Source organism: Pan paniscus, chromosome 7 (assembly GCF_029289425.2).
Source record: "Pan paniscus chromosome 7, NHGRI_mPanPan1-v2.0_pri, whole genome shotgun sequence".
NCBI lineage: Eukaryota > Metazoa > Chordata > Mammalia > Primates > Hominidae > Pan > Pan paniscus.
The window spans coordinates 123,133,940-123,157,888 of NC_073256.2; the positions used below are offsets into that span (position 1 = coordinate 123,133,940).

The 23,949-nt window shown below is 38.7% G+C and overlaps 1 protein-coding gene across 3 annotated transcripts in view; it reads left to right on the forward strand.

Annotated features, from left to right (window-relative positions):
• Positions 1 to 20,159, forward strand: part of ZFPM2 (zinc finger protein, FOG family member 2) — a 557,988-nt gene extending 537,829 nt beyond the window's left edge. For all 3 annotated transcript variants that reach the window (XM_034966473.3, XM_034966475.4, XM_034966476.4), the window contains 3 exons: positions 2,323 to 2,529; positions 12,319 to 12,543; positions 14,649 to 20,159. In XM_034966473.3, the coding sequence (XP_034822364.1) occupies positions 2,323 to 2,529; positions 12,319 to 12,543; positions 14,649 to 17,140 (2,924 nt within the window). In that variant the 3' untranslated portion in view covers positions 17,141 to 20,159. The remainder of the gene's footprint in view (positions 1 to 2,322; positions 2,530 to 12,318; positions 12,544 to 14,648) is intronic.
• The last annotated feature ends 3,790 nt before the right edge of the window (positions 20,160 to 23,949 follow it).

Sequence of the window (23,949 nt, forward strand, 5' to 3'; positions counted from 1 at the left end):
TAGCGCCCAGCCCAGCATGCAGCAGAGATTTCAATGAATAGCCGATTAATGAATGATTTGAAGGATTAAATCCAAAGATAACTGACTTTCTCTTCAAGTCCAACAGTACATTTTCAGTCCAATTTAGCCTTTTAGAATGATATGCTCTGACTAAACCATCAAATGAGATAAAGTGATAAAGATAATAAAATTTGAAACATTATTGGGTACATCTGAAAACACAAATATATATTACAACTGCTGAGTCATTTAATGATGCACACAAATGATTTTTTGTTCACTTTTATTTGAAGTTAGTATTTTTGAATTTAATTTTACTTATTTACTAAATATTTTGGTTCAGAATTTGAGCATAAATACTCTTGAGTCGTCCTATCTTATAGCTTACCACAGTGATAAAGATTATTTTTGGCTGGGCATCTTCTCTAAAACCTCAATTTCTCTTGGGCACCTGAGTCCAACTCTTTCCTTGCTTTTGTGAAAGGTACACATAGCTGGACTTATCAATAATGTAAAGTTAATGATGACTGAAGTCTAGTGACTCTGAAAGACCATATGAACTAAACCTGAATTGTGGTTTCTTGCTGTGTCTCCCCTATCTCTCCGTTACACAGCCTCAATAAACTGTATTTCAGTGGAAAGATAAGGTGCAAATGATTAAATGATTACCTTGTCTACAGTTGCAAGTAGTTTGGATCTGAATGCCCATAAGGGAAGGAAGGAATAGAAGCTAATCACAGAAGCCTTCAGGGGGGAGAACAGCAGAAATACCACCACTCACACTTTCATCGCTCCTCTGATTTCGACATGATATGGTTTAGCTTCTATTATTTGAAAAGAAGTAAATCAAAGCAAAATGAATCTGTTTTATTCAACTGTGGTAAACTTGTATGCTTTCAGATACATTCGTTAAAAGTAGTTGTTTTACTTTTCTAGCATTTTAGTGTATTTGTTTGTTACTTTGAAACTTTCACACAAATTTGGGATCTGTAGTCTTAACTTTATTTTTTAACAATCATATACTCTCACAGATGGTGTTTTGTTTCCTTACCTTTAAAACTTAATCAGCTGGCTTAATTAATTGCCCAACGTTTCTCTAAAACAATGTTCTGATTCTTCTGTGCAACTCTGCCATATCATATGCTGTTGTTATCTTTTCCACCAGATTTTTACCACAAGTTGTTTAAAAACCATGAGCTCTAAGGGTGGAAAAAATGAAGTGCAGTTGAAAAGACAGTTATGTTGAAAGATAAACAGAGCAATATGACTTATCAAAGTGGGTACAAGTTTTGGCTGCTTAATGAGTGCAATACACAGCCTTCCAATCTATACACAATGAAAAAAAAAAGAGCTTTATAACATATCAAGTATGCTACATTATTTCAGGCATAACTGTATAGGATACATATCTAGGCCTGAGAGTGTAGATAACAAAATATAAGTGCTTTGCCTGTCTAAACATGTTAAATAAACGAGCATTCGCTATCACATTCCAATACATTAGATGTACTTGCATAGTTAATTTTTCTTTTTTAATGCACAACATGTGATCGTTGACGTGCAGTGCCAGAGTATATCTCAGTGTTTGAAGAGACATTTCTTTTCATCTAAACAAATCTTTATTTAAATGAGCCTTTTTGAAAAGGATTTTTGGCATATCTTCATTTCAGGAAGTTCAATCAGGGTAAATGGAGATGAAGAAGCTACATTATACAGAATATTATATAAGTAAGTAAAGATCATTCAGCCAGAAAATGGTAGCAGACATAGCAGAGTACAACTACCTGAATTTCATTTTAATTTTCTAGATTTTAGGAGTTTTTGTTTACTTGTTCTGTAGTTTGGGCATTGGTATTGATAGGATGGAAGTATTTCATGGGGGGAAAAGGAGAGAGATAAATAACTTTTTACTTTCATAAAATATAGAAAGAATAACTCCAAATGCTCATATGAAATACATTTCAGCAGTTGGGTCTCTACTATGCTGGTTTTTAGGTACTGTCTCAATCTACTGATAAGGTTACTGATTCAGGCAAGCCCCAGAAAGCAAACAATTGACAAAAATCTCTACAAATTATGTTTATACTGTACTTGATTCTTAGTCTCCTCCTACTTCTGGTCACTAAATCGTTCATTTAATGCAAGGAGTACAATTTTCCGCACAGGAAGCAAGAGGAACACAGCTGTTGCCTTGATCAAACACTCCACTCCAGTAGAAACCAGTGTGAAAAACATGAGAAGGTGCTATGGACATCAATCTAGTTTACAACAGACTCAAGCATCCTATGTCAATTTTATCTTTTTCTTTTTTCTTCTTAATAGGGGGTCAGCTTTGGTGTACAACTACGAAGGCCATCTCTGAGGGTGAAGAGCTAATTGCCTTTGTGGTGGATTTTGACTCAAGGCTACAAGCTGCCAGTCAGATGACTCTCACAGAAGGGATGTACCCTGCACGCCTGCTGGACTCAATTCAGCTGCTTCCTCAGCAAGCTGCCATGGCTTCTATTTTGCCCACAGCTATTGTCAATAGTAAGTGCTCAGTGCTGTGTAGCCCAGCTTTAGAGGTGATGGGAATTTATGGGAGAAAAAAATGTCTACTGACAAGAAACCAGGAACAGACCTTTTTCCTTCAGTGTTGTGGTTTCATTTTATCTTTTTTTTTCTTTTTAAATATTTAATTTGAGAAAATGATGTTACTTTTTTTTTTTTATACTTTACATGTGCACAATGTGCAGGTTAGTTACATATGACATGCTGGTGCGCGGCACCCACTAACTCGTCATCTAGCATTGGGTATATCTCCCAATGCTATCCTTCCCCGCTCCCCCCACCCCACAACAGTCCCCAGAGTGTGATGTTCCCCTTCCTGTGTCCATGTGTTCTCATTGTTCAATTCCCACCTATGAGTGAGAATATGCGGTGTTTGGTTTTTTGTTCTTGCGATAGTTTACTGAGAATGATGATTTCCAATTTCATCCATGTCCCTACAAAGGACATGAACTCATCCTTTTTTATGGCTGCATAGTATTCCATGGTGTATATGTGCCACATTTTCTTAATCCAGTCTATCATTGTTGGACATTTGGGTTGGTTCCAAGTCTTTGCTATTGTGAATAATGCCGCAATAAACATACGTGTGGATATGTCTTTAGAGCAGCATGATTTATAGTCCTTTGGGTATATACCCAGTCATGGGATGGCTGGGTCAAATGGTATTTCTAGTTCTAGATCCCTGAGGAATCGCCACACTGACTTCCACAATGGTTGAACTAGTTTACAGTCCCACCAACAGTGTAAAAGTGTTCCTATTTCTCCACATCCTCTGCAGCACCTGTTGTTTCCTGACTTTTTAATGATTGCCATTCTAACTGGGGTGAGATGATATCTCATTGTGGTTTTGATTTGCATTTCTCTGATGGCCAGTGATGGTGAGCATTTTTTCATGTGTCTTTTGGCTGCATAAATGTCTTCTTTTGAGAAGTGTCTGTTCATGTCCTTTGCCCACTTTTTGATGGGGTTGTTTGTTTTTTTCTTGTAAATTTGTTTGAGTTCATTGTAGATTCTGGATATTAGCCCTTTGTCAGATGAGTAGCTTGTGAAAATTTTCTCCCATTTTGTAGGTTGCCTGTTCACTCTGATGGTGGTTTCTTTTGCTGTGCAGAAGCTCTTTAGTTTAATTAGATCCCATTTGTCAATTTTGGCTTTTGTTGCCATTGCTTTTGCTGTTTTAGACATGAAGTCCTTGCCTGTGCCTATGTCCTGAATGGTAATGCCTAGGTTTTCTTCTAGGGTTTTTATGGTTTTAGGTCTAACATTTAAGTCTTTAATCCATCTTGAATTGATTTTTGTATAAGGTGTAAGGAAGGGATCCAGTTTCAGCTTTCTACTTATGGCTAGCCAGTTTTCCCAGCACCATTTATTAAATAGGGAATCCTTTCCCCATTGCTTGTTTTTCTGAGGTTTGTCAAAGATCAGATAGATAGTTGAAGATATGCGGCATTATTTCTGAGGGCTCTGTTCTGTTCCATTGATCTATATCTATCTCTGTTTTGGTACCAGTACCATGCTGTTTTGGTTACTGTAGCCTTGTAGTATAGTTTGAAGTCAGGTAGCGTGATGCCTCCATCTTTGTTCTTTTGGCTTAGGATTGACTTGGTGATACGGGCTCTTTTTTGGTTCCATATGAACTTTAAAGTAGTTTTTTCCAATTCTGTGAAGGAAGTCATTGGTAGCTTGATGGGGATGGCAATGAATCTATAAATTACCTTGGGCAGTATGGCCATTTTCACTATATTGATTCTTCCTACCCATGAGCATGGAATGTTCTTCCATTTTTTTGTATCCTCTTTTATTTCATTGAGCAGTGGTTTGTAGTTCTCCATGAAGAGGTCCTTCACGTCCCTTCTAAGGTAGATTCCTAGGTATTTTATTCTCTTTGAAGCAGTTGTGAATGGGAGGTCACTCATGATTTGGCTCTCTGTTTGTCTGTTATTGGTGTATAAGAATGCTTGTGATTTTTGTACATTGATTTTGTATCCTGAGACTTTGCTGAAGTTGCTTATCAGCTTAAGGAGATTTGGGGCTGAGACAGTGGGGTTTTCTAGATATACAATCATGTCATCTGCAAACAGGGACAATTTGACTTCCTCTTTTCCTAATTGAATAATCTTTATTTCCTTCTCCTGCCTAATTGCCCTGGCCAGAACTTCCAACACTGTGTTGAATAGGAGTGGTGAGAGAGGGCATCCCTGTCTTGTGCCAGTTTTCAAAGGGAATGCTTCCAGTTTTTGCCCATTCAGTATGATATTGGCTGTGGGTTTGTCATAGATAGCTCTTATTATTTTGAGATACATCCCATCAATACCTAATTTATTGAGAGTTTTTAGCATGAAGGTTGTTGAATTTTGTCAAAGGCCTTTTCTGCATCTATTGAGATAATCATGTGGTTTTTGTCTTTGGTTCTGTTTATATGCTGGATTACATTTACTGATTTGCATATATTGAACCAGCCTTGCATCCCAGGGATAAAGCCCACTTGATCATGGTGGATAAGCTTTTTGATGTGCTGCTGGATTCGGTTTCCCAGTATTTTATTGAGGATTTTTGCATCAATGTTCATCAAGGATATTGGTCTAAAATTCTCTTTTTTGGTTGTGTCTCTGCCAGGCTTTGGTATCAGGATGATGCTGGCCTCATAAAATGAGTTAGGGAGGATTCCTTCTTTTTCTATTGATTGGAATAGTTTCAGAAGGAATGGTCCCAGCTCCTCCTTGTACCTCTGGTAGAATTCGGCTATGAATCCATCTGGTCCTGGACTCTTTTTCATTGGTAAGCTATTGATTATTGCCACAATTTCAGCTCCTGTTATTGGTCTATTCAGAGATTCAACTTCTTCCTGGTTTAGTCTTGGGAGAGTGTATATGTCGAGGAATTTATCCATTTCTTCTAGATTTTCTAGTTTATTTGCGTAGAGGTGTTTGTAGTATTCTCTGATGGTAGTTTGTATTTCTGTGGGATCGGTGGTGATATCCCCTTTATCATTTTTTATTGCATCTATTTGATTCTTCTCTCTTTTTTTCTTTATTAGTCTTGCTAGCGGTCTATCAATTTTGTTGATCCTTTCAAAAAACCAGTTCCTGGATTCATTAATTTTTGAAGGGTTTTTTGTGTCTCTATTTCCTTCAGTTCTGCTCTGATTTTAGTTATTTCTTGCCTTCTGCTAGTTTTTGAGTGTGTTTGCTCTTGCTTTTCTAGTTCTTTTAATTGTGATGTTAGGGTGTCAATTTTGGATCTTTCCTGCTTTCTCTTGTGGGCATTTAGTGCTGTAAATTTCCCTCTACACACTGCTTTGAATGTGTCCCAGAGATTCTGGTATGCTGTGTCTTTGTTCTTATTGGTTTCAAAGAACATCTTTATTTCTGCCTTCATTTCGTTACGTACCCAGTAGTCATTCAGGAGCAGGTTGTTCAGTTTCCATGTAGTTGAGCGGTTTTGAGTGAGTTTCTTAATTCTGAGTTCTAGTTTGATTGCACTGTGGTCAGAGATATAGTTTGTTATAATTTCTGTTCTTTTACATTTGCTGAGGAGAGCTTTACTTCCAACTATGTAGTCAATTTTGGAATAGGTGTGGTGTGGTGCTGAAAAAAATGTATATTCTGTTGATTTGGGGTGGAGAGTTCTGTAGATGTATATTAGGTCTGCTTGGTGCAGAGATGAGTTCAATTCCTGGGTATCCTTGTTGACTTTCTGTCTCGTTGATCTGTCTAATGTTGACAGTGGGGTGTTAAAGTCTCCCATTATTAATGCATGGGAGTCTTAAGTCTCTTTGTAGGTCACTCAGGACTTGCTTTATGAATCTGGGTGCTCCTGTATTGGGTGCATATATATTTAGGATAGTTAGCTCTTCTTGTTGAATTGATCCCTTTACCATTATGTAATGGCCTTCTTTGTCTCTTTTGATCTTTGTTGGTTTAAAGTCTGTTTTATCAGAGACTAGGATTGCAACCCCTGCCTTTTTTTGTTTTCCATTTGCTTGGTAGATCTTCCTCCATCCTTTTATTTTGAGCCTGTGTGTGTCTCTGCATGTGAGATGGGTTTCCTGAATACAACACACTGATGAGTCTTGACTCTTTATCCAATTTGCCAGTCTGTGTCTTTTAATTGGAGCATTTAGTCCATTGACATTTAAAGTTAATATAGTTATGTGTGAATTTGAACCTGTCATTATGATGTTAGCTGGTTATTTTGCTCGTTAGTTGATGCAGTCTCTTCCTAGTCTCGATGGTCTTTACATTTTGGCATGATTTTGCAGCGGCTGGTACCGGTTGTTCCTTTCCATGTTTAGTGCTTCCTTCAGGAGCTGTTTTAGGGCAGGCCTGGTGGTGACAAAATCTCTCAGCATTTGCTTGTTTGTAAAGTATTTTATTTCTCTTTCACTTATGAAGCTTAGTTTGGCTGGATATGAAATTCTGGGTTGAAAATTCTTTTCTTTAAGAATGTTGAATATTGACCCCCACTCTCTTCTGGCTTGTAGAGTTTCTGCCGAGAGATCCGCTGTTAGTCTGATGGGCTTCCCTTTGTGGGTAACCCGTCCTTTCTCTCTGGCTGCCCTTAACATTTTTTCCTTCATTTCAACTTTGGTGAATCTGATAATTATGTGTCTTGGAGTTGCTCTTCTCGAGGAGAATCTTTGTGGCGTTCTCTGTATTTCCTGAATCTGAATGTTGGCTTGCCTTGCTAGATTGGGGAAGTTCTCCTGGATAATATCCTGCAGAGTGTTTTCCAACTTGGTTCCATTCTCCCCATCACTTTCAGATACACCAGTCAGACGTAGATTTGGTCTTTTCACATAGTCCCATATTTCTTGGAGGCTTTGTTTGTTTCTTTTTATTCTTTTTTCCCTAAACTTCCCTTCTCGCTTCATTTCATTCATTTCATCTTCCATCGCTGATACCCTTTCTTCTAGTTGATCACATCGGCTCCTGAGGCTTCTGCATTCTTCACGTAGTTCTCGAGCCTTGGCTTTCAGCTCCAACAGCTTCTTTAAGCACTTCTCTGTATTGGTTATTCTAGTTATACATTCGTCTAAATTTTTTTCAAAGCTTTTAACTTCTTTGCCTTTAGTTTTAATTTCCTCCTGTAGCTCATAGTTTGATCGTCTGAAGCCTTCTTCTCTCAACTCGTCGAAGTCCTTCTCTGTCCAGCTTTGTTCCATTGCTGGTGAGGAACTGTGATCCTTTGGAGGAGGAGAGGTGCTCTGCTTTTTAGAGTTTCCAGTTTTTCTGCTCTGTTTTTTCCCCATCTTTGTGGTTTTATCTACTTTTGGTCTTTGATGATGGTGATGTACAGATGGGTTTTTGGTGTGGATGTCCTTTCTGTTTGTTAGTTTTCCTTCTAACAGACAGGACCCTCAGCTGCAGGTCTGTTGGAGTTTGCTAGAGGTCCACTCCAGACGCTGTTTGCCTAGGTATCAGCAGCGGTGTCTGCAGAACAGTGGTTTTTCATGAACCGTGAATGTTGCTGTCTCATCGTTCCTCCGGAAATTTTGTCTCAGAGGAGTACCTGGCTGTGTGAGGTGTCAGTCTGCCCCTACTCGGGGGTGCATCCCAGTTAGGCTGCTCAGGGGTCAGGGGTCAGGGATCCACTTGAGGAGGCAGTCTGCTGGTTCTCAGATCTCCAGCTGCGTGCTGGGAGAACCACTGCTCTCTTCAAAGCTGTCAGACAGGGACATTTAAGTCTGCAGAAGTTACTGCTGTCTTTTTGTTTGTCTGTGCCCTGCCCCCAGAGGTGGAGCCTACAGAGGCAGGCAGACCTCCTGGAGCTGTGGTGGGCTCCACCCAGTTGGAGCTTCCCTGCTGCTTTGTTTACCTAAGCAAGCCTGGGTAATGGCTGGTGCCCCTCCCCCAGCCTGGCTGCCACCTTGCAGTTTGATCTCAGACTGCTGTGCTAGCAATCAGTGAGGGTCCGTGGGCATAGGACCCTCCAAGCCCGGTGCAGGATATAATCTCCTGGTGCGCCGTTTTTTAAGCCTGTCGGAAAATCGCAGTATTCGGGTGGGAGTGACCCGATTTTCCAGGTGCCGTCTGTCACCCCTTTCTTTGACTAGGAAAGGGAACTCCTTGACCCCTTGCACTTCCCAAGTGAGGCAATGCCTCGCCCTGCTTCAGCTCATGCACGGTGTGCTGCACCCACTGACCTGCGCCCACTGTCTGTCACTCCCTAGTGAGATGAAACCAGTACCTCAGATGGAAATGCAAAAATCACCTGTCTTCTGCGTCACTCACGCTGGGAGCTGTAGACTGGAGCTGTTCCTATTTGGCCATCTTGGCTCCTCCCCCTCATTTTATCTTCGTGTGTGTGTGTGTGTGTGTGTGGTCAATCGTCCTGGGAGTGTAGAAAGAACCCTTAACTGCAACCATTTCAAGTCAGATTCCTGAATGTCACACACACACACACAAAGCTGATGTTCTACATGAGTTCAATAATATTCAAGGCTACTTAGCTGTGAGAAGGCGAGCACCTTTCATTAATGCTTCTATAGTAGAAAAAATGTGGTATTCTTTAAGGGCCGTAGACTTAAAAACTTGAAAAAAAGAAACAACATACGAAATCAAAGTTTGATTAGATATACTAACAAACAAAAAAGAAGTGTATCCTGGATAAATCAAGACATCTGCTAATGCAAAAAGGTAAAAAAAAAAAAAGAAATGCATGATAAGCTTAGAACACTTTATATGGAGAATTTTTAAGTACGCCCTGGCAAATTTACCTTTGTGATTTTACTTCGTAAAAAAGAAATTGAACTTAGTTTGTATTTTTGTGTCACAGAATGACACTTCATATGACACAAAATCAGTCGTCTGGAGTCCCAAGATCTGTGTTCTAGCCATATCTGATTTTATCTAGCTCTATGAAAACACATGAGTAGCAGACACATCTTAAGAGGAGAATAGATTCTGAAGTTAGTAGGTAAGCAAAAAATTGCATCTAATCAAAAATAAATATACTTTAAAATCTCTGAGACTCTGAATGAGGCAAAAGAGAAATCCAGAGACACAATGATGTCTTGATATTAAAATAAAATATTTAACTGCAATTAGATTCTTGCTGTAATATCATCCTTTAGATTAAAGAAATTATCAGATGAGTCTGAAATTACTGTGCATTCAATCAATGATATAGTACTTCCCATCTAAGCTAGTATTATTGGATTTCCTTATGGTAAATGTACTTATTTTCTTTCCTGTATCTTTACTTTGATTCTGGTAGTGAGGAACTGGAAATAACATGGCCCAACCTGAATTTGAGGCAAAAGGATTTTATTGCCAAAGATTCTAGGAGTATCTGATGTTATTGGGAAGCTACAATGTATGGATGTTAATTCTAATTATAGTGGAGAGTGTACTCTATTTGCTTTCTGTAGCAAGACAGCTATTTATGTCAAATAATTCAGCATAGATGCAGAGAGCTTTTGCTTTCATTCTGAAATTAGTGAGTTAAATTCATCCTGCTTAAATGGACCCTTTACTAAACTGTGTAGCCTCATGAATAGTGTAAATGAAATTAACTTGGAAGGGAAGGGTTAAATAATAAACAGTAGTAGCATATAATTTTAAAATTAAATGTTAATTTGAAACTCTATTATTATACTTACTATCCTTACTTCCCTTTCACTAGAATTTGATCATTAGTTTTTCTCCTTATCGCCTTTAATGTTATCTCCCTGAGCCATCTCCTTCACTACCATGGGCTCCACCAACAACCATAAATAACAACAGTTCACAAATTATAAGATCAGCCATTTCTGCAGAGTTTTAGGCCTCTGTTGCCATTTTTCCCATGTTCTTCTGTATTTCTTACAGAAATATCAGATTCCACATGTCTAACGTGAACATGTGCCACTGTTTGCCTGGCTTAGTCCCATTGTACATTTTTATCTGGCATCCCTCTGGATGGTGACTCCTTTCCTCTATGAAAGTCCTGAGTTTGCACAATACAAGGTCAGATTTGGTCACCCTGTACACGCCCTAGCCTGAAGACATCACCTCTCCATCCTCTGTTCCCTGTGTAGATGAATGAAGCCATTACTGACACAGAAGCTTGGGAGCAAAGCAGAGCCTTAGTCGTCCGTTCTAGAATCTAATCACCAAGCATTGTTCATGACTTCTAGTCAGTTCTACTTCCTCAGCATAATTCTTCCTCTCTGCCACCCTTGCCATGGAGGCATTATGGAAGAGTGATTAAGACCAGATTCCAATCCCATTTCAACCACTGATGGCGGTCATGGATGGGCGAGTTACTTAACACCAGTCTCCTCACCTATAAGTGGATGAAGGGGGAAAAAACACACGTGAAGAAATTTACCATGAGTGAACACATGAAAATGACACGTCATAGCATGACCTGATAAATATGGTACCAGTATTAGCTGCAGCTCAAACCCTGTTATGTTTCCCTTAGAGTACTGCGGTTACCTCCCACCAGTCAAAACTCTTTCTTCCAAATTCACTACCTTCAAAACTAGACTCCACTGCTATGATTCTGATTATGCAATAATATCATCTGATTATGTCAGTGTCTTGCTTAAAATGATTGAGTGATGCTTCGTAATCATTAAGACAAAATCTAAAACTTGTTGAGAGTCTGCAATTCTTTCACAGTCTATCCCTGCCTCCTACAGCCTCTTCTCTCCCAGACCTATCATGTTCCATGCCTCAACAGTACAGAAAAGCCTCCCAGCTCCTCTCTCAGGCTCTCATGGCTTTCCCTGAGCTGCCCATTTGATCAGGATGACCCAACCCCTCTTCTCCACCAAACCAGCTTAATTTCATCCTTCATACCTCAGCTCAGGCTGAGCTCATCATCTTCCCTCTAAACCCATCTCTAATCTCCTCCCTCCACTCCTGCCATCAGCCTCTTTTCCATGCCCTGGGGCATTCCTCAGATACCTCCATCAGAACAGTAATTATTAGGCTGTAATGTAATTAGCTGACCACATGTCCATCAACCCAAGGAGACTGTATGCTTCCTAAGGGCAGCTGTTTCATCTTTCATTTTGTTTTATACCCAGCCGAACACAGAGTTGGGCACATAGTAGCCACTCTGTATTTACTGTGTTAAAAAAAAAAAAGGGTGTCAGGGGTTGACATCAGGGCTAACATTAGTTCAGCCCTTACATCCTTACCTTTTAATCAATCAGATAATTTACATCACTATAAATGAATATTTTTTCTAACCATAAATACAATTTAAAATAAATATCTTAGGCCAGGCAGTGGCTTACGCCTGTAACTGCAGCACTTTGGGAGGCTGAGGCAAGGTGGATCACCTGAGGTAAGGAGTTTGAGACCAGCCTAGCCAACATGGAGAAACCCTGTTTGTTTCTACTAAAAATACAAAAATTAGCCAGGCGTGGTGGCGCTCACCTGTAATCCCAGCTACTTGGGAGGCTGAGGCAGGAGAATTGCTTGAACCCAGGAGGTAGAGGTTGCAGTGAGTTGAGATCGCACCACTGCACTGCAGCCTAGGTGACAGAGTGAGAATCTGTCGCAAAAAATAAAATAAAATACAATCAATATCTTGTGTTTTAAATGTTGGAGTCTCCTCTTTCTAGAGTCTGTGGGAAGTTAAATTGCAGAGTACATTTCTTTAAAAGTCGAGTCCTATGCTGTAGAACAACACCAAAGACTGTTACTTATCTGATTGCCCAATTAAGAACCTGAGAGCCGAGTCTGAGAAAAATTGAACTAAATGCTGCTTTACCCACAGTTGGTTTCAAATGGACAGCAGCAAATGTGTCTCTTGTGTTTTTACCTGCAGAGGATATATTCCCTTGCAAGTCCTGTGGCATCTGGTATCGGAGTGAGCGGAATCTGCAGGCCCATTTGATGTACTACTGCAGTGGGAGGCAAAGAGAAGCTGCTCCGGTGTCAGAGGAAAATGAAGACAGTGCCCATCAGATTTCCAGCCTGTGCCCCTTCCCACAGTGCACCAAGAGCTTTTCAAATGCTCGAGCTCTAGAAATGCACCTGAATTCACACAGTGGTAAATGCCCCTTTTGTTTCTTCTGTTGCTCCAGAAGACTCTATTATTTTTATAAATATATATGCATTACATGTATACATCTATATCTGTCTATCTGTAGCTATATATAACATCAAAATCAAACTTTCTGGGTCAACCAGTGTGATCTTATGCCACTTATACTCAGCATATGTTACTCAAAGGACTTGGGTCTGAATTCTTTTCTTACAAATTCAGTGCTCTGACCACAGGCCAAATCATTCTATTTGTTCTCAACTGAGGTTTTAAAAAAGCACATTATTTTAAAAAGAAAATCTCAATACCCTTTGAATATTGACATTTATTGCTTTAGTGTCAAGCAATCTTTGGAAACTGATCATAGTGTTTCCTATATGGTAGGGAAGAAATAATAGGTACATAAATATAAGTGTGTGCTGAATTGAAATAAAGCTACTCTATTGATAGATCTAATTAAAATTACAGTTCAGGGATGTTTACTTTTAAATATGGATCAGTAAAATATTTCTGACTTCCAAAAGATGCATCATAACAGCTTAGGTGGTTTTTATGACATTAAACTACTTTTAGTACTATGTTTTAAAATCCCTTAAGAAAAAATAGGCTGAAAAACAAATAAGCTTTTTAAGGCCCTCTCAATAGCAAGGTGGCAACTGTTTCTATTTAATTTGGAATTGTATGCCAGCTATTTTTAGTTTCATTTCATAGCATTCTAATTATCATATTTTTTTAAAAAATGAATTTAATCAAATATACAGAATTCTATTAACTTTAAATAATTTTAGGTACATTCTTACATGGGACAAACTAGGGACTGAGAATCATAGTTTTTCAGCACCTGTAATACAAACCTTGTAGGACACCTCTGGGTGACTTTCTTAGTGGTCTTTGCCTAGATTAAATAATTTTAAAATGGAAACACATGTTGAGTTTTAAGCTACTGTTGTAACCTCCAGTGCTCTAGTACAGTTCAAGCTTTTGTCTTTGAACCTGTAAAAGTAGGTAATTTCCTTTCTGCTCATCCTCTTTCCTCTCCTTACAAATGAGCTATCTTCATATAGATAATAAAGCAGGGGAAGCAGAAACATATTGGTTGTCTCAGATGGTGAGTAAGGTCATGTACAAAACAAAAAGAACAGAATACAAGGGGTCCTTTAAGCTAAATGGAAAAAAAAATGAGTATTATTAGATTCATTAAGGAGAAAAAGAGACAAGGATAGGTAGTCCCCTTTTATGACTACAGGACTAGGTACCTCTGCCATGTTTTCAGCTTATGAATATAAAAGGCAGTCTTATTCTAGTCCAGAGTACAGAGGGGATAAGCCAAGCCTGATTTTACCATATGCTGACCAATGGGAGCTAGAGTCAACCTTAGTGATGCTTACCCACCACAGTCAATGGTAATATTCAAAATATTTAATCATGGACTAGAAATAGGCAGTGATCAATCAGCATGGATGCCAATGCAAAATGACTATATTAGTGTACTGGTAGACTAATATAGTCCTGGATAGAGCCCTGGATAGAGATAAACTATGTTCAGCAAAACGACTGCATAAAATTTTAAATTTATATTAATATAAATTAAGATTATATTAATTACTTTACAAAATGGTTTCTATTTGGCTTCTTTAGAATATAACCTATATGTAGTGTACTGAGAGTTATTTGATTTGCATTGTTTTCAATAGCAACCCTAATGAATGCTCACTTATTCCTAATGTAGAGGCTAATGTTATAGTGAGGTTATTGGATTAGTAATTATAAAATCCGAGGCTTAGGCATGGCTTCATCACTTAATAGCTTTATTAACATAATCAATTCCTTTAGCCTCCTTCAGCGTGTTTCCTCATCTGTAAAATGGAGACACTGACACTTATTCCACTTTGATGCCATAATATTCATGAAAGTACTTTGAAAACTATAAAGTGCTATTAATATTATCATACACAGTAAGAGATGTCACAAGAAAACAGTTAATATCACGAATGAAATTTTGAAAGATTTCATTCCTATTGTGTTGCAAACATTAGGTCATTAGAAAAGGTCCCTGTCATTCAAAAACCAACACACGTTTCTCATTGTTCTTATTTTGTATGTCTCTCTAGGAGTGAAAATGGAAGAATTCCTGCCCCCTGGTGCTAGTCTAAAATGCACCGTCTGTAGCTACACTGCTGATTCCGTGATCAACTTTCACCAACACCTGTTCTCCCATCTCACTCAAGCTGCCTTCCGATGTAATCACTGCCATTTCGGCTTCCAGACTCAGAGGGAGTTATTGCAGCACCAGGAGCTCCATGTCCCTAGCGGCAAACTTCCCAGAGAAAGTGACATGGAACACTCTCCAAGTGGAACCGAAGACAGCTTACAGCCAGCCACAGACTTATTGACCAGAAGCGAACTTCCCCAGAGCCAAAAGGCCATGCAGACTAAAGATGCGAGCTCTGACACAGAGCTGGACAAGTGTGAGAAAAAGACTCAGCTCTTTCTCACGAACCAGAGACCGGAGATACAGCCTACAACAAATAAACAAAGCTTTTCTTACACAAAAATAAAGTCTGAGCCCTCTAGTCCAAGACTTGCCTCATCTCCAGTTCAGCCTAATATTGGGCCTTCTTTCCCTGTGGGCCCTTTCCTATCTCAGTTTTCTTTCCCCCAAGATATCACCATGGTCCCTCAAGCTTCAGAGATCTTAGCTAAGATGTCTGAACTGGTGCATCGGCGACTGAGGCATGGCAGTAGTAGCTACCCTCCCGTCATTTACAGCCCTTTGATGCCCAAGGGGGCTACTTGTTTTGAGTGTAACATAACATTCAATAATTTGGATAATTATCTAGTGCACAAAAAGCATTATTGCAGCAGCCGATGGCAGCAGATGGCTAAGTCCCCAGAGTTCCCTAGTGTGTCAGAAAAGATGCCTGAAGCTTTGAGTCCCAACACTGGCCAAACCTCCATAAACCTTCTCAACCCAGCTGCTCATTCTGCTGATCCTGAGAATCCACTTCTTCAAACATCTTGCATCAATTCTTCCACTGTCTTAGATTTAATTGGGCCAAATGGGAAGGGCCATGACAAGGACTTTTCCACTCAAACTAAGAAGCTCTCCACCTCCAGTAACAATGATGAGAAAATTAATGGAAAACCTGTTGATGTGAAAAATCCCAGTGTCCCCTTAGTGGATGGGGAAAGTGACCCAAATAAGACTACCTGTGAAGCTTGCAACATTACCTTCAGCCGGCACGAAACATACATGGTCCACAAGCAGTATTACTGTGCTACACGCCACGACCCTCCACTGAAGAGGTCTGCTTCCAACAAAGTGCCTGCCATGCAGAGAACCATGCGCACACGCAAGCGCAGAAAGATGTATGAGATGTGCCTACCTGAGCAGGAACAAAGGCCTCCACTGGTTCAGCAGAGATTTCTTGACGTAGCCAACCTCAGTAATCCTTGTACCTCCACTCAAGAACCCACAGAAGGGCTAGGAGAGTGCTACCACCCAAGATGTGATATCTTTCCAGGAATTGTCTCTAAACACTTGGAAACTTCTCTGACGATCAACAAGTGTGTTCCAGTTTCCAAATGTGACACTACTCATTCCAGTGTTTCCTGCCTAGAGATGGACGTGCCCATAGATCTCAGCAAAAAGTGTTTATCTCAGTCTGAGCGGACGACCACGTCTCCCAAAAGGCTGCTGGACTATCACGAGTGCACTGTGTGCAAGATCAGTTTCAATAAGGTAGAAAACTATCTGGCCCACAAGCAGAATTTCTGCCCGGTTACTGCACATCAGCGTAATGACCTGGGTCAACTGGACGGCAAAGTGTTTCCGAATCCAGAAAGCGAACGAAACAGCCCTGATGTCAGCTACGAAAGAAGCATAATAAAATGTGAGAAAAATGGGAATTTGAAGCAGCCTTCCCCTAATGGAAACTTATTTTCATCCCACCTAGCAACTCTGCAAGGCTTGAAGGTCTTTAGTGAAGCCGCTCAGCTCATTGCTACAAAAGAAGAAAACAGACATTTGTTTCTTCCACAATGCCTTTACCCTGGAGCAATAAAGAAAGCAAAAGGAGCCGACCAGCTTTCTCCATATTATGGAATCAAGCCAAGTGATTATATTTCTGGTTCTCTTGTCATCCATAACACTGACATCGAGCAAAGCAGAAATGCAGAAAATGAATCTCCTAAAGGCCAGGCTTCCTCAAATGGGTGTGCTGCGCTGAAGAAAGATTCTCTGCCATTGTTGCCCAAAAATCGAGGAATGGTAATAGTGAATGGTGGACTGAAACAAGATGAGAGACCTGCTGCCAACCCACAGCAAGAGAACATTTCCCAGAATCCTCAGCATGAAGATGACCACAAATCTCCCTCGTGGATCTCTGAGAACCCATTAGCTGCCAATGAGAATGTCTCACCAGGAATTCCCTCAGCAGAGGAACAGTTGTCTAGTATAGCAAAAGGTGTGAATGGTTCCAGCCAGGCTCCAACCAGTGGGAAATATTGCCGGCTGTGTGATATCCAGTTCAACAACCTTTCAAACTTTATAACTCACAAGAAGTTTTATTGCTCATCACATGCAGCAGAACATGTCAAATGAACTAACTAAACATCAGTCACCTTTGGTATCAGTGTTTAGTATGTTGTTCTAACCAGTCCAGAAAAAAAAAATAAGCTGTTTGTTTGAATTACATCTGGGCAATCAGGAGATAATTCATTATGGCTGAGTTGAAGACTTAAGGTGTAATTTCATTACAGTCCATTAGTAAAGTGTATTATTGGTGCCATTTTCAAAAAAAAATTAATTTATTTTACCAGCAGTATTCATAGCTGTGGTTATGTTATTTTTTATTTAAAAACTTTATATTAAAGTCATTTGTAATGTTATTGTATAGTTATTGTGTAGCACATATGGTTTGCACTGTATAGTAGCTTTTAAAGAAAATAGTCACAAACAATACAGAAAAGCATTTTAGAAATAGCTTCAAAAGCACTTGTGTATCTTGATTTTTTCTTATATGCTGTTGCAGATATATGTATATGCTAAAATATAACTTGCAAAGATGTTCTAAATACACATGCTATAAGTTCGCCTTAAGATTTCAATTCTTGGATAATCAGGCTCCGTTTGCACTTTATATTTTAGCAGATACAGTCTCTTAGTCACTAGGCTTTGCATTTGTATGTAGCTGTATGTTTCCGTCCATTTTCTTAATCCTGAACCTGTATGTTAAATGAAGATGACAATTTTTTTCTTGTATAGTACTTGTATTTTCTTTCGCTGATGCAGCTCTGTCTCAATTTTTAAATCTTTGCTGTTAAATGCAATACTTTATAAAGAATGAACAAAATTACTGGAAGCAGTATTGTAAGTAATGAGGTAGTATTAATCAGTTTTATCTTTTGAAAGGCACAGTCTAAATCGAAACCCTAAACTCAATGCTGCAAGTATGAATTTAATTCATATATAAGATCTATTTAAATATAAGAGTAGCAATACTGCACCTGGTGATCACAAATATAATGTTCTACTTCTGATAGAAATAATTTCTCAACAAATGTTGTTACTATGCATGTATATGGATGGAATAAAATTCCAGATTGTTGGAGAAGTTTGGCATACTTTTTTTCCCTTTAAAATAGAAGAGAAGCCCTAAATCTATTCTTTGTGATGAAAATAGTTTCCAAATGGCACCGAATGGCTGTAATAACACAATGACAAATTGGTAAAGAGAAAGATTATCCTTTACATACACCTAATTAATATAACTTGCTCTATTAAAATGAACTAGAGGCTCCAGGCCATGAAACTAGAAAAGTTCTTCATTATAACTAAACTATGTATAATTAGCAGAATCTCTCTGTCTGCCTTTCCCCATCATCGCTGCAGCACAGATAAAGAGCAATTTCATGCGTGTCTACAAAACTTACAAGCCATATGCACAAGAATCAACACAAATGTTGGTCAAATGCACCCAAGATTCAGATGAAATTTACCAGAGAGGTTTGCATTTTGAGCAATGGTGACGTGGTATGGTAAAGTGACTCTGATGAGTAAAGATGTGCAAATCTAATGCTCAGGATTTGTAAAAGATGATTGATTTTGTACATCTCATTTGTATAATCCAGGAGTTTGCATATTGAGGGTGAGTGGAGAGCAGAGAATGTGGGCCTAATGGACCAGCCAGAAGCATTGAGAGTGACTTGGCAGCCATGACGGTCTCCTACAAAATTAGAAATCTCCTGACTTGGAAAGGCAACTACCCACTTGAGGCTAAGATACACTCTTTACAGATAGATAGGTTGTGATGCACTATTATTCATCCATATTGAATCTGGTAACAACGAGCATAAATGTTGGCCTTAAGCATAACATACAAATGCTGTGACAAAACATAAAAAAAATACTATGTTGTCAAAAACATGTCTCCAGTTGCTTGTTGAGAATAACTATTTTCAGAATTGAAATCATGGAATTAACTGATGCCTTCCATTTCAGTCAGTGATTAAACAGTGAGGTGAACAGGACTAATGTACTTAATAGTGTGAAACAGGAATCTCTCAAAGTATGAGATCCTTGGGGATCAATGGAGATGTTCAGAAAGACCTTTGTGGTGCACAGGTTGGAACTGGTAGGGCTGAGTATTCTTAAGAGGACTTTCTTCCCCAATCTCTTTTTCGTCCTCTTTCCTCTTCAAAAAGAAAGAAAGAAAAAAAATTAGCCAAACCAACACATATTTATTGATTACGTGGCTTGTATCCACTATTTAGGGGATGAAGGCAAAGAAATATAACACATGACTATTTCCTCAAAGAGCTTATAATTTGATTCAATTTAGTGCTTCTCAACACTTCTCTCATTAAAATTGCCTAAGGAACATTTTAAAATGCCAGTTATTTATATAGTTTTGTACACTGGGCCTTACCCTAGATCAATTAAAGAAACACTCAAGCCTGTGAGCTCTGAGAATCTATACCTTATAAAACCTGTCCAGGTGGTTCTAATATGCAAACAGTGTTGGGAAATATTGAAAGGTAAATTAGAAGAAAATATGAAGGATAAGTGAGACTAAGTCTAGTAAAAGAACAAAAAGATAAAAGGAAGCCAATATGGGATGAAAGAGTTGGGACAGGCTGCACAAATAGGGTAGGTTCTAGAGAGGTGGATACCATGGTAAGGAAGGCTACCTTTAGGTCGCCCTGAGATATTTGTACAGGGTATCTAAAGGGTGTTTATTTCAAGTATTGTTTGTATAGTTGAAAGTAAGTTCTAGTAGCTGTTCACAGAAAGAAGAACATAGCATAGGTTGAAGTAGTGAGGTTTGGATCAGAACTAGACCCTGGAGAGTGTAGAGGAAGAAAATGGTATTTCTACATGTGGCAATCACTGTATGTTACAGTAGAAAAGTGGAATGCAACTGGCATGTGAGGGTGAAAAGTGAGTAAAAATTTTTCAAAAGAAGATAGTTTAGATTGGAAAGAAAAGGAAGCTGAAGTGGGAGGATTGCTCGAGCCCAGGAGTTGGAGACTGCAGTCCCTTATGATCACACCTGTGAATAGTCACTGTACTCATGCCGGGCAATGTAGCAATACCCAATCTCTAAAAAATAAAAAATAAATTTAAAAAAGAAAATAAAAGTATAAATAGGGATCTGGTATCACAAGACCTTGAGTGGCAGACTAAGGTTTATGGGCTTGCCTTATACTTTGCCTCTTAAATACATCATCAAATGAAAACTATGTTTAGGAATGGTAATAGAGTAAGTATGAGGTCTAGATGCTACACAGAGGAAGCTTATTTAAAAGGCCATAGTGATGTTTTCAAATGAGGGGGGGAAATGAGAGCCTGTACCAGGTGAATGGAGAAGCACAAGTGTGGGTACAAGATTACATAATGAATTAATGAGTAACCAACAAGACTTGGTACAAGTTAGTGAAGATGAAATCAAACAAGAAGTCAAATATCTTCAACCCACACTGATTAAAAAATGTCCCATGTTCAATAAACATTGAGGTCAAAATATTACCGTCAGTTGAGTAATCTAGTTGAAGGTAGTAAAAAGAACAATGGTTTATATCGGTTCTTCAGATTGTTGTATTTCAATCATCTATAGAATTCTAAAGCCTACTAAATGGGAATAGCTTAGTTTTCAAGTCTTTTTGTTTGTTTGTTTTTTAACAAAGCAATCCTAGGGTATTCTGTGTTGTTTCCCTTGACCACAATGGAGAACCTTTGAATTAAACAGAGAGAGTGGGAAGTTGTGTGCAAAATTAATTAAGCTGGCAGCAGAATTTAGTATATAATTGGTCTTTCAATTGCTTCTTTCTAATATGTAACACATATGAGTGTTTAAAACTACTATAATTTAAAATAATTCAGCATATATGTTTTAATATTGAAATTAAAATGGAAAATCAAGTTGTTATGGAATCTGTGAGCACTATTTGAAAACCTTTTAGCCAGTGAGAATGCTCTCATTTTCAGGCAAAACTAAGGGTCAGAGATTTTAAGTGCTCAAAGTTATAAAGCTAATAATTGAGAATCAGATACCTGGGTTTTGCCCTCCGATTACCTGCTGACATCATGTTATTTCCTTCATTAAAACAGAAGGCAAAAACTAAGGCATGTGATGATATCAATGTTAGCCAAATGTCTTGGTCTCCAATCTGTGACTTGAAAGCAAGGCAACGTTTCCCTTTAAATGCCTAAATTTCAATGACTTAAGCCCCCACCAGCTTGTATGCCAGAATATGGACTAATAAGCTATTGAGATTTTCCCAGTGTGGTGGCCCTTATGAGACTGCTCTTGAATGGGCTGAGGGGGTCAACACCACCTTCTCCAGGTAAGGACAGCTGCTTTCACACTCAGGTTTCAAGGGAAGAGACACTGCTCTCCCCTTGCCACATAATCACCAGCATCAGACATGGCTTACTCTTAATAACACTGTCCATCAGTATTTCCTTAAAGTTCAGGAAAGATAGAAGAGAAAAGCAATGTACAGGATACCCCTCAAGTACTCCAGTGACCTACATCTAACCCCCAGCTTTCTTACAGGATGACCACCTGAACTCTCTGCACCGTAAGTGGATCCACACCTCTTGTGCTAAGGTGTCATAAACAATTTCACAGTAGGACCCAAAGGGAAGCAGTTTTTCGCTCCTCCTAGTCACAAGTTCACCTCTGGAATAATCACTTCCTGCCTTAATACTGACTCCTTTAAGATGCCCCCATCTTATCCTTCTAGCCACACCACATTAGATTCCACAAGTCATCAGAGCACTCAGGCCAAGGGCTGCATATCTTAAAAACAGAGGCATCAGTAGTCAGTCCGATATATTTAGAGTGAATTCACTGCCTTTGAGGCCTCTTCTCATTTTCTTTGAGAAAGTGCTTAAAGAAGAAAATATATAAAATAGGTCAATGAGAAAAAGTTGAAAGGACAGGCAAAGGGTAATTTAAATCCATACTTAGAAGGGAAACATTTCTCTAATGAAAACTGTGAAAACAAAGCAAAAACAAAAAGAACTATTCATTTCATAAGCAACTTTTTTCTATTAATTTATAGAATGGTTGAAGTTCTTGAAGTTGCCATATCTCAAACATTTTCATTCAGAAACATGTCTATTTGTTCCTGTCACTCAGTAATGTTAATAAATATAAGTTGACTGAAAATGGTGGTTTTCCCATAACTAAAGATGGTCGTTCCCCACAACAAATTGTCTTTATTCTTAAAAGCCAAAATTCCCTATAGTTTTTTTTGAAAGATTTTTTTTTCCCAGTTTCTAATTATCAAGGATTCAAATGATCTTAACTTGGGTCACCTTGTCACATAATAAGGGAAATGTACAAGTAGGAAATATTTTTAGTTTCACAGATGCAAGAATAATTAGCAATCTCCAAAGTATTTCAGCTTTAACTTCAACATTATTCTCTAACACCAAACCTTTATAAGTTTCATTTTGAAAAGTGTCAATATTAAATTATTGACATTTAAGACTCAGAAATTATTTTATACTCACTTGTGCATAGAGCTGAGCTTAGTAATTTTCAGTGGGTTTGAAACACTCCAACTTCTAATTTCATGAACTAATATAAGCCAGTTCTGTATTCTGCTCCTGCTGGATTATCGTAAAGTAGTAAACAAAGGACTGGATATTAAAGAGTGAAATAAGTCAAAAATTTAGTAACTAGTACCTGGTACAGATTCATTATGGTGACCCTTAATAAGGGTTTCTGAATGGATTTATGAATGAATAATGGAGATAGAAAACAGCTGGTATATGAATATATGCGTGAATAATGCATGAAGAAGTAAATGACTAGTTGAGAACCTGATTCTAATTAACTAATTAATGAAAAGGGATAATTTGCCAGATAGTTTTCAAACCATTGCTTTTTGATATGGGGATGCATGTTCATCATTTCACTACCATTGCAGGAAAATAAAACCACATGCATATATGAAAATCTCCTTCCTTGTAAAGCCAGTATCTGGCATAAGTATGTCAAACAGACAACCCTATATAGGGAAATAGTTACAAAAGTGTTGGATAGCCTGAGGGAGTTGAAAGGGATTGGGAACCTCAGGAACCCATCGTCACTCTGAAGACTGGAGGAGCAAGAGGGAAAATGGTATTTCCAAGAAACAATGATTATCATGTTGCTATTGGATCTACCACACTATAGCTTTGTAGGAAGCCAGGAGGCCAAACTCCTGCTGATAGTGAAGAATCTCAAGAGTCCAAACTAACATCTATGTCACTGATAAATCCAGAGCCCCTGAAGGCTGTACCACTGAGACTGCTGGAGATGGGGTGGCATTTGCTTCCACTTCTTGGAGTGTACCAGTTTCATAGGAATCTGCTATTGTCCACTGTTGCTGCTGCTGTCACCAGAGGTGCTATCCAAAGCAGAAAACAAGAGCTTCTCCTTTCTTCCTGTCTTTTAATATCCAACCAATAGGCTTCCATAGGCAAAAGCAAGCCAGACATCACCTGGCAAGGGAGTCTGGAAAATGTGACCTGAGCAAAGTAGGAACAGACAATCAACTGGCATAGACCAGCCTTGAGAGCTTAGCTTGAAAGGTGCTGTGTTTTCTTATCACAACTTCTCATCTTCTACTTGTATCTTTCCTTCTAAGATGGAACAGAATATCTCAACTCAATAGCTAAAATTCTAGCCACTTTCACTCGCTCTAGTGTATATAAATCTAACATAAACATTTTCTGTAGATAGGGAGAAAGGAACATATTAGTTCTTCGTGACTGCTGTGATAACAAATTACCACAAATTTGGTGACTTGAAAAAACAAAACTGTATTCTCTCACAGTTCTGGAGGCCAAGAGTCTGACATCAAGATGTTGGCAGGGCTGTCCTTCCTTCAGTGTCTCTGGGAGATAGTACTTTC